The following is an 11,454-nucleotide window of genomic DNA, read 5'->3' on the forward strand; positions in this document are numbered from 1 at the left end:
ACTTATAAAAATGTCAGTTCCTAAAAGTCATCTAGGTCCTTACAGACTGATTCTTTTCTCATGAAACTCAGTGCTAAGTGCACGTACCAAGCACTATTTCAGATGTTGGAGTATCCGAAGGACCTTCATAGGCTGCTAGATGTGCCACAGAACTTACAGGGCACTCACATTTTCTGGAGGTGCCCCTTGAGGTCACACAGGATAGCATAAATATCACAAACTGCATCTTCAGATAATTAACTGCAAGTGAATTTAAAGCGCCTCCACAAATAGAGACATTGAAGAATATATCACAGTTTTACCACAGTGAAACAGAAATAAAGAGATGAGCTCAAAGAAGCACTAAGTGCTCCACTTGCTAAAAAAAAATCAGCATTTGCAGCCCACAGATGCTTGCTTACTTTTATAGCAGAAGTATGCTACTCAGGTCTATGAAATCAAACTAAAATACATTTTACAGCAAGTAAAAAACAAGTTAAGAAAATATTAAAATTTCAAATTTATGCAAAGGTTTCACCAAAAAATAACAACCATGATCAAATGGAAACAAAGGAGAGGAATAAGCATTGTTTTTTCACTTCACTTACACAAGCATAGAGCAAACCTTTCCTTCTTTAGCTAATGTATTTATACTGAGTTGAAATGGTCTAACAATTTTTCTAAGGTTTCCATACTGAATCATGACACTTAAGAAATGTGTACAATATTTAGAAAACCAACAAACCAATCAAACAAACAAAAATAGGGTTGTTCATGAGCATGTACCATAAAGTTTGGAAACTATTCTGTAGGTCCAATAGATGCTCAAACGTTACTGCCCTTTTTAGGAATTGTTTAATCCTTGCCTCTTTTCATATACAAAAGAATTTATTCTGAAAAATTTATACAGAATTTTTACAGAAAAAAAATTATACAGAAAAAAAAAGAATTTATACAGAAAAAATAACTAATCTGATTTTTGGATCTGGTTTTGTTCCTACTACCATGGGCGGAAGCTTGACCATTTATTTGGCTGAGTGAAAACAGCCTGGCCTTACTGGTCTGGACTCCACACCACAGAATCAGGTTGCTGAATACATCAACAAATCCGATTAGCTAGTAAAAGGACTGCATGACTTTCCAGTCATGACTTTTCAGAATTTCAGCATGATCCACTCTCATAAAATGAAAGCACCTTAAGATGGGGCAGATGTAAGGCTATGAGTGAAATTAAAACCACACTTACACTGCAATTTATAATGTACAGTGACTCATATTCTCGTCTTCCTGATCCCTAAAATCCATCTATTCTTTAAATATAATAAAATTATGTATTTGCAAGGATTCATTTAAAATGGCTTCAAAAGTTTAAAGCTGTGTATAAATATGACCAATTAACATTTGTTGACTGAGCAATTGTTTAAATTAATATAAGTGAATTTTCCTAACACTTTTCTTTTTCCTCTATGCTTTATTGTAACAACAAAGGACAAGAAATTGTCTTCCTGCTCCCAAAAACCTCAAAGTTACTTTCTTCCTTCCTGCATCAGGAAAAATGTAGGATTACTAAGATTTTTTTCACCAAAAATTAATCCAGGCAGGAAAAAGGAAGAAGGGTGATAGACAGAAAGAGATTCTGATGTCAAAACAAAAAATGGCCCAGGACTAAGGGCATTCAAGTGGAAAATGAAAGACAGAGTTAAAATTCAGGTCCTCTGCCTGACATGGACAACACATAAAATAACTGTGTTCAATCCTGTATGATTCTCCTAACCACTGTAATTCCAGCGTGGATCAATTCTGATTTTACTGTAAGTAACATTGGTGTAGTTTATTTAAGCATGTGCTTGGTATGCACAAGCCATGCCAATTATTTACTCTGCTTTATAAATATTATACCTGGAATAAACTCCCAGATATCAGCAGGTCTGCTCAAGGTACAGATACGCAGAACATTTTGCTGCTTGCAGGAGCCCAAATTTGTATGAAGAACCCCCTCTGAGACTGTAATAGTACAGTGTAATGGAATTTGCTACATTTATATAAGGGGGAAATAAAAAAAATATATAAATCAGCATTTTGGCATGGGAGACATTTTGTCAAAAACAACTCATAGCTAGTATCACAAAGAAACATTTTGAGCGAGCTAACCCTCAACAACCTCAATTTCAAAGATTTATGAGATTATTGAACAAATTACTCTGACTTGTTCAGAGCTGTACAGTTTATTTCATCAGCACACATTTGCAGACATTCTGAGATAGTTTACACATATACAAGGAAATGCAATACATTCAAATAATTTAGATACACGTTGCACAGGATGGTAAACCACATTAGCCTTTTAATTTTATGAATATAAACCAGAGTCCTACAACCACCAAATACATTCACGAGGCAGAAAACCAAAGAAAACAAATCCCTTCTCCACGCTGGAAAGCATTTGCAAGACTGTTCTGCGAGCTCTCTCACCCTGTTGCTGACACGAGCCCGGAAAGCATAGAGATGAGAAAACTCTCCGCATTACCTAGCAGAGTCCTATTTAAATTATCTATCCTATCAAGTGCTTAGAAAGAAGCTGGTGTTTGTAATCTTCAAAGTGTATGAAAGAAAATCAGTTCACACCACCTGTAATAAATAGAGGCATCTTTTCCAGCCCGAGTCATGTTTGTAAACTTCTAGAATAAATTACAGGGGTATGACAGCTTTAACCACGGCAGCCTGAAAAATTGCAGTATCAAATCAATTATGTTTTTTCAATATTAACTACCTGAAATTGAGATTAAACTGAATAGGTGAGATAGCATAGTAAACATGTGTTCATACATCTATTTTGAATATTTCATACAATTAGCCGCTGTCCCTTATTGAGTTTTGAAACTCTTCTAAGAGTTGTATGACTACACATTTATGAGTCAGGGTCAATATGAACATTTTACTGAATTTTGCCCCATTCTTTTTCATTGGAAGAATCACTGGGGAAAAATAATGCCCATTTAAAAACACAAATGGTAAAGTACTCTTTCTTTTTAATAGTGAAATGCAAGCACATTTACCTTCTGTCGTTAAGTAATGAAGATGCTATTTCCATGTGCAATAGAGCCCAGTAAGTCCTAGATGAAGTGACTGGTAATTCAATTACAGAGGCAGCATTCCAAACATACAAACAACCACACACTGATTTAAGATAATGAATACAGATCTGAATACTTTTTCTCTGATATCAAATAAAACAGTAGATTAGAGCTGAAATAAAACCTTTGTTTTGCTTGAGACTGTCACCTTTATTTGAACTGCATGTAACATTTCAACTCTCAAAAAAACCCTTTTAATTTCTTTGATTCAGGTTTGGGAGCAGGTGGTTGGGGACAGGAGTAGCTAGAGCTGAACCACACCTTGTTGCAGAATCACAGTGAATATCTGTCTTGTTAAAAATTTTTTTACACTTTCATAAAGTGACTGGCCATAGTTAAATGATGCATCAGTATCTGTACATTAAATCAGATTTAGGACAGGAATGTTAACTCTCTATAATAATTACCTACATGAGAACTCTGGGGGAAAAGGTAAACTCCCTATAAATTGTGTGATTTGAGAAATTTTCTTAAAATAACCACTAAAAAAAAGAAAAGAATAATCAAAGATTTGTGGTGGAATAGTTGTTAAACAAGGGGGCACAGCAGTGTTGCATTAGATAGCAAAAAATGTTCTGTGGTGGTCCTATATAAAGACAGATGAAGAAAAATAAGCAGTATTTCAAAAGACATCTATATCACTCTAAGTGCACACAAATAAACACAATAGCTGTATTTTAAGCACAGTTATTGATTTTAAAAGGTCCAATATGAATTTGTTCAACATGTGGTTATTTAAAACCTGCTTTTGCTCCTTACTGTTGATCTGGTTAACAATATGCATTCACTATGTTTATCTGATGATTTTAGTCACTCCTTATTGCTTATCCATATACATATGGGTATATGTACATTACCCATATACACACAGAGAGAGTTTGATATAAACAACTACATATTTTACCTATTGGGGTATCTTTTCAGTGTTATTTTCAGTTTGCCCTGACATTCCATGGCTTGAGTTGTTGTGATGCTGTTTCCAGAATATGAACAGGAACCTTGAAATAAAAAATTAGTAAGTGCTCTGAGACAATCCTCTTCAGAAAATAAATTGTTTAACCAACATCCTGCTTTTTATTTATCTGACATTCAAAATAAAACACTGTTCACTATGTTAAGTACATATATGTGTACCTTTATATATACGTGTGCGTATACACACATACATATCTATCCATATATGTATACATTTATGTTTACTATGGGTTCTGTCCTCTTTTTAGTTTTCCAAAAATTATTCCTATCAGCACATATAAGAAACTAAAATTATATTTTCCTTGAGAAAATATTTTTAACAATTCAGTCATATTTTCACAGAAGATGCCTGACAAATTATGCTATTTGAATTTTCAACATAACATATAGTCTTTACCTGTTTATTACATTTTCAAGCCAGTATGTTCCCAGTTATTATATACTTTCCTAGTAATTATCAACTGCTCAAAAAGGATTATTTTCTGTTGAACATGGCTTAATTCTCAAAAATATTTTAATTATGAGAAACTTGAAAAAAGAACCAATGAAATTGGCAGTAACAGCATCACTTAATGCAGTGGTGCTTGGTTTAGGGTGCATAACATACACTGGATAGTAAAGGAAGTCTTATGTATGCAAGGAGTTAAGTGCATCCCCAACTATGAGCAATCACAGCTATCAAAGTCAGTGTAAATTAAAACTGTCATTAGCATAAATAGAAAAAGTTACTACATTTTCATATATTAATATAAATAAAATCGTATATAAACATATTAATATATTGAAGAGATTGACTGATAATACTGTTTTATTGAAGAGCTTGATTGGTATATTTAAGGCTTGATTGACATGCTACTCACAAACTACTATTAAATATAACTAATTTTCAGATTTTTAAGAGTAAAATATATATTCATACTATATTCAAAACTGTATGGTAAATTATTTCAGATATATAGAGAAAATTAATGCAATAATCACATTAAAAAAAGTCTGAAAAGTAAAGTAGGCAAGAGAAAACCGTCATATTTGTAGCTGCCCCCATTCTGGATCACGGCTGTGTGAAAATGATCTGTGAGCCAGACACAAAGATGCACAGCCCTGTCACAAAATAAATACTCCAAGTTTCTTCACAAATAACTCTCAGGAGCAGAAGAATGTTTGCTACAGAGCTAGATTTTGAGAGGAAAATGTTTTGAGAGCAACAAAAGCACGAGAGTTCCCACTGCAGGCTACATCCTGGTTTTATTGTACCACTATTACTGCAGAAACCCATCTGATCTTGACCATTTTAATTACAAGGAGTCACAGAACCTATTTCACATCTGCTCACTGAGCCTGAGAAATGTTTTATAGTGAAAAGGAAATGAAAAGGACCAGGAATACAAATGAACTGAAACACAGGCAGCTAATAAATTCCTCCTTTCCTTAAAATCAGTTCTAGTTCTAGTAATTTATTGCAAAATACATTTAGGTTTGGTCCACAGTAATTTTAATTGAAATAAGTATGTCTAAATTTCTCCCATCCTTAATGCTAAAGGATATTTTTTTTCATTATTCTTTAAGCATTTTGCCAGCAGTGTGCTGAATGCTATTCAATTCAAGAATGAAAGCTATAGCATTATATTCCAAAATGGCTGGGGAAACCTTTGCCATAACTCTCAAGTTGCAACATGCTAGATATTCATAGGTTTTCAAAGCTGCTGGTTGAAGATATAATGAAAGGATCTAAGGTTTATGCATGAATCAGCATCCCCTTGTCACAATGTCATGGTGCAGTGATCCCTGCAGAGCTGTAAGACTTGATTTAAAACAGGAAAGCTCAACACTGGCTCTTGAGCCAGCAGGATTAAACATCCAAGATTGTACATATATTACATCTGTGCTGAAACTACCGTACGAAAAACTTGTTACACTTATGGCAGTTTTATAGTACTCCATAGGAAACATCTCTTTAGGCGACTCCCAATATCCTTTCAGCGCTAAAATATGTGAGTACACAATATAACTACCCCTGTAGTTGTTGAGTAGGCGGATTTAAGTCCAAAGGATTTCATCTTCACCAGTTTCCTCCTTTGTTGTTTTGACAGAATTAAGAATTTTTTAAAAATTTGATGTTGCTGACAGTCAGCACTTCTCCAATTATACTAAGACTCAATCACACTGCGATGAAGGACAAAGTCCAGTGGTTTGGACACCTTCCAGTACTGCCCTATGAATTACCTCCAGTGCTGTAAGTTTGCTCCACCTGTTAAAGCCAAAGAGATTCTGTTAGAGTGAACCCCTTTGTTAACATTTGCCTTTATCACCTAGACTGTAACTCCCTGAATTACCAAGAATTGTCAACCAGGGCTAAGCCTAGCCCATTTCTGTTGAAGGGTGAGACAGCACTCATGGCAGTGAACATTGCTCCTAATTGTGCCATTAGTCTGAAAAACACCTGTACCACCTCTCAGTCAAAACCATTAAGCCTCCTAGTGACACTGACATGTGAAGTGTCAAACTGCAATTAGATTCCAACAGCTATTCCCGATGACCTGTAGACACAGCTTTGCAAGACTTGCAACAGTCCAACAAACTAAAGCAACTATTTGTTGTGGCTATTTTTCGAACACATATAATTTATATATGTTTCTTTTCTGGCTTAAGTGAAACCTTGGTCAAAATCGGTAGTTTTGCCCCAAATTGATGTTACGTGACGTGTCATGACACGATGTCATGGCGCACATATAAAATTCCCACTAAAAATTCGTTATGAAAAGGGGTACAGCCAACTGTCACCCATATCAGGGTCTGGTATTGACATGTGTCTCCACCCACTCTACGTCCCCTGGGTTGCAACCAGCGCGGAGTCTTATGGTGGCAGCACACAAAGATCGACCCAGGCTTGCCCCTGACTGGCAAGGAGGTGTATGCCCCATCCTGTGGGAGTCCCTTAAGTCGACAGCACTACCTCCCAACCTGCTGTCAGACTGTACACAGTGTTTCCATCCCGTGGGTAAAAGGCATTGATAACTCGTGACATGAGCGCCACATTTTAACGTGAGCGCCACATTTTAATGTGAGATACTATCAAGCAGGAGATAAATCCACTCGACAGGGAGAGAATATTCATAATTCCCACACCGGGGTTGGTGTGGGGCTGGCTACCTACTCGCTGCGTGTCCACTCCTCTGCTACACCCGTTTTCTGGCCACCTTTAAGTGACTGCGTAGTCTTACTGTTTCAAACATTCCTCAGGGGTACATGACCATCATCCCCTCCTTTTTTAAGTTTAGGAACCTAATTTAAAAGTAATACCAGCAATACTACTTAATCTAAAAACTGTTGGTCCATCAACAAACTCCGAGCAAGCACTGATAATTAGTTTGAAGAGTCCTTTATGTAGTTTTACAGTGGGCTTTTGGTTTGTTTGTTCTTAAAGCAGATAGAGTTGTATGCTGTTTCTCTGAGGCGACTGTGGGTGGGAGGGAGGAAGGCTGAGCCCCAGTGGGGTGGCACAGTGGTGCCCTAGGCACTGCAGGTGCCAGGTTGGGACCGGCAGCTACCCCATCTGGGGTGCAGGGCTGCATCCTGCCTCTCCCACACCATCATCCTGAGCTTCTGCAGCCTGAAACAGGGCTGGCTCAGGGGCTTAAATCAAGAGCCAAAATAATTCGGTGGTCGATTTGGGGCAGAGAAAGGTCATCACTTCTATTATGGTATAAGCCTGCCACTACATTTTTGTGAAGGAAAATCACCTTGCTAGAGTGAAATACCTGGGTAAATACTGAAGCATTTTCCATTTCGTATTATCCTACATTTCTGTGACCTTCCTTTACACCTGCATTGTTTGATAGTGCTGGTTTTGGACACAGATTCTTTGCATACTAAAAGAAAAAAGAACAAAAAAAACCCCAAACAAACCAAACCTCTCCCCCCAAAAATCCTAACAAAACCAACCTGCAGAATGTTTAGAATTTCAAATGAGAATAAGCATAAAGGGGACAAAAAAAGATGGATCCTTCTTAACCATTTGTGAATGTAGTGCTCTGCAATCAACTCCTAATTCTACTTGTACAGCAAATATCTGTCTTCAGAACTCCTTGTTCTCCAATAAAACCCTCTTGGGAAGGTAAATGAGGAGATACCATACATATTTTTAGCATATGCTTCACTAGTCAAATCCAATGCACAAAATGACTAAACCACCAGTGGTGACCAAGGTGACAAAACCCACAAGTACATATTCACATCTTAATTTGTTGCTCTTCAAACTGCTTGAAAACTGAAGCCTTGGACAAGGTTCAGACAAAGGGAAATCCAAAACATGGACAGTATCTCCCTTCTGCTGGAAGTTTCAAAGTCCACCACTGCAGTCTACAGCCTACACATATTATCTGAGTATTGTAAAGAGTTCTCCAAAGACAAGACAAAGGCTAATGCAAGCACACAAATGCTGATTAAGAAAACTTGACAGGCTTGGACAAAAAAATATGCAACCTTGACCTTCTCAAAGACAAGGTGGTAGTGCTTGTCTCTAATATTAGTAGAAAAAAAAAATCTGCATTTGGCACAATTTTCAGGATTTCATTGTCTTCAAAGAATTGAGAAACACAGAAAAATCCGTAACATTTTTGCAGATTTCCATCTAGATTGCTACACTCACTTCATGAACAGGCCCAGTAACATAATCTGCAAACAGGGACCACATGCAGTTCTAGTTGATGTAAACCACCCCTACCTAAGAAATCGAGAACTGTCCAAGCAGTTTGCGAAGATTAACAACGTAGCATTACTGTGGCTGATTACATGGTCTGACCTTTTCTGCCTTCAGCTATGTATGCTATATTCTCCTATCCTCACACATTCCAATGAAAGCTCCTTGCGTTGAGCTCTTGTACCACCTACTCCAGCGTCTGTGCTGAGCCGCCCCTTTTCAGCACCACCGCACCTACCATAACGTAGCTGAATCGGGGAAGGGAGGGGGAAAAAAAATTGTCTCCAATGGAAGAAAATTGCCCCGCTGACAGCCCCCAGATTCAGTGTCCCTTACATCTTTTTTCCCAGGAGGCAGGGGAAAATGCCTCAGGGGAGCGCAGCGCGGGCGGCCGACGAGCCGCGGCTGGGCAGGAGCGGCCGGCACGGCACCAAGCGGGCTCCCCACTCCTCGCTGCGCTCGCCGCTGTAGGGACCCCGGTTTCGCTTGAAACGGACACGTGTGGCAGGGAGGGCAGCGGGGGAATGCCGGGCGCCCCTCCTCGCCCTGGGAACGCTGGCCTCAGCTCACCGCTCTCACCACCGGTACGGGAAGCGCCCGCAGCCCCTCGCTGCCCCTCCCCGCACGCCTGGCCAGCCCCGCCGCGGGGTCCCACGGCACCCGCCAGGCCGCGGGCGCGGGCAGCCGTCGAACGACGGGAGGCAGCAGCGAACATCGCTGCGGTCCCGCCGCCCCTCCCGAGGGCTCCTGTCTTCGCGCTACCACGACCGCGCTGCCCCGCCCCGCCTTCCCCATCGCCCGCCGAGCAACGCATGTGCCCCGCGCCCGCGGCACGCGTGCAGCCTCGCCGGGGGCGGAGCCGGGGCACGGACCCGCCGGCAGAGCCGCGGGGGCGGCGGGCTCCCGGCGAGGCCGAGCGGGCGGACAGCGGGGCCTCCCACGAGCGCACCAGGCGGGGGTGAGCGGGCGGCGAGATGGAGAGATGGAGCCCGCAGCACCGTGCGGCGTAAAATGGCTGATCGCCCCTCAGCCGCCCGCACCGCACCCCCTCGGCTGCTGTCGGGAGGGGGCAGCGGCCCGGCTCGCGCCGGTAACAGGGTGGCTCCGCATCCCGCGGGCAGCCCCGGGGCGGCGGGGGAGCGCTGCGGGCGGCCCCGGGGCCGCGCAGCCTTATGTAACGTGCGGAGAGAGCCGCGGGAACCATTTTACACCTCTCGGAGGGCTGGGGGGGGCACGGAGAGCCCGCGCCCCGTTCCCACGGGGCCGGGCGCTCCCGCACCCGCCCGGTGGCGGTGCAGCTCCCCTCCGGCACCGCACGCCCCCGGCACCGCACCGCCGCGCACACACACACACACACACACACACCCGCACACTGCCTGCATCCCGCATACACACCCACACACCCACCCTCGCCGCGCCGCCCGCAGCCGCCCCGCCCCCGCCGCCACGGCAGGCTGGCGGTGCCCGCTACTCACAGGCGTTGGTTACGGCGAAGCTGTTGGCCACCTCCAGGTTGTCGATGTGGGGAGTCAGCCTGAACTCCGAGGTGGAAAACTGAACCATCCCTACCCGAAATGCGCTGTACTCCTGATCGGCGCCCCTCGGGAACAGCCCCCCTGCAGGGAAACACACACGCGTCAGGCGGGCGGGTGCCCCGTCTGTGCCCGGCGCGGGGCTGGGCTGGGCTGGGCTGAGCGCCGGTGGGCGCCGCTGCCGGAGCGGCCCCGGCGGCGGGTCCGACCCGCGCCTGGGGGCGCGGGGGCTGGGTGGTGAGGCCGGGGGAAGGCGAGGGGACCTCGCTGGCGCCTGGCGGGCACCGCGGTGGGACTGGGTACGCGGCGACATGACAGGAACGCCCGAGTGACACTGGTGGGGATGAGGGATCGGGAGATCCGCTGGCAGAGGGGTCCCCCCCCGCATGCGGGCACCTACCGATCTGTATGCTGTTAGAATTGACCCCCCAGATCAGTCCCCACAACACAGGAGCCAGGAAGACAGAAATATGCATAATCTTTTGCATTTCCAGGAAAAGTAGAGCATCCACAAAGCCACGGAAACAGCCTTTTCTTCTTCCTCCTGCTTCTCCTCCGCGGAACGCGCTCGTCAGCAAATTAGATTCCGTGCGCTCCGGGCGAGCGGCCGGAGGGAGCAAGCCGGCCGCGGGAGGGGAAGGAACGAAAAGAGCCCCGGGGCAGACGCAGGAGAAGCCGCTTGTACGAGCTGCCGCCGCCGCCGCTCCGGTGCTGCTGCTGGCTCCGGCGCTAAGCGGGATGGAGGGGATGGAGGGGATGGAGGTGCCGGCAGTGCCCGCTGCGCTCCCGCCGCCCGGCCCGGCCCGGCGCTGCCCTGGCACGCGCTCGCCCGCGCTCCCTCGCACTCAACGGGCGGGCGGCGCACCGGGCGAGGCGGCGGCGGCGGCGGCGCCTGCGCGGTTCCGAGCCCGGCGGGAGCGCGCCCGCCGCGCCCCCTCCGCCGCCGCGCCCCGCCCCTGCGCGCGCCCGCGGCGCGCGGCCGCCAACCTTCAGCACCGCGGACAGCGGCCTCGGATCGTTCGGATTGATTAGTTAGTTATTTCAGAGCCCTCTCCAGGAGGTACTCTCCTTCCAAATACACCTGAAAAGCATATGTGTATATATATACACATATATATATATATATCTACTGAAC

General features: G+C 44.2%; 1 protein-coding gene across 5 annotated transcripts in view; it reads right to left on the minus strand.

The window, feature by feature from the left end:
* Window positions 1-11,162, minus strand: part of GRIA2 (glutamate ionotropic receptor AMPA type subunit 2) — a 95,838-nt gene extending 84,676 nt beyond the window's left edge. For 2 of the 5 annotated variants that reach the window (XM_051790786.1, XM_051790787.1), the window contains exons 1-2: window positions 10,720-11,162; window positions 10,263-10,403 (exon numbers count right to left, since the gene is read on the minus strand). In XM_051790786.1, the coding sequence (XP_051646746.1) occupies window positions 10,263-10,403; window positions 10,720-10,807 (229 nt within the window). In that variant the 5' untranslated portion in view covers window positions 10,808-11,162. The remainder of the gene's footprint in view (window positions 1-10,262; window positions 10,404-10,719) is intronic. The other 3 variants (XR_007905023.1, XM_051790789.1, XM_051790788.1) reach the window with 3 other exon arrangements.
* Window positions 11,163-11,454: the final 292 nt, after the last annotated feature.

The sequence above is a fragment of the Manacus candei genome, unplaced genomic scaffold (genome assembly GCF_025592945.1).
Source record: "Manacus candei isolate 608988 ecotype Guabito, Panama unplaced genomic scaffold, ASM2559294v1 h1tg000028l, whole genome shotgun sequence".
NCBI classification, from domain to species: domain Eukaryota; kingdom Metazoa; phylum Chordata; class Aves; order Passeriformes; family Pipridae; genus Manacus; species Manacus candei.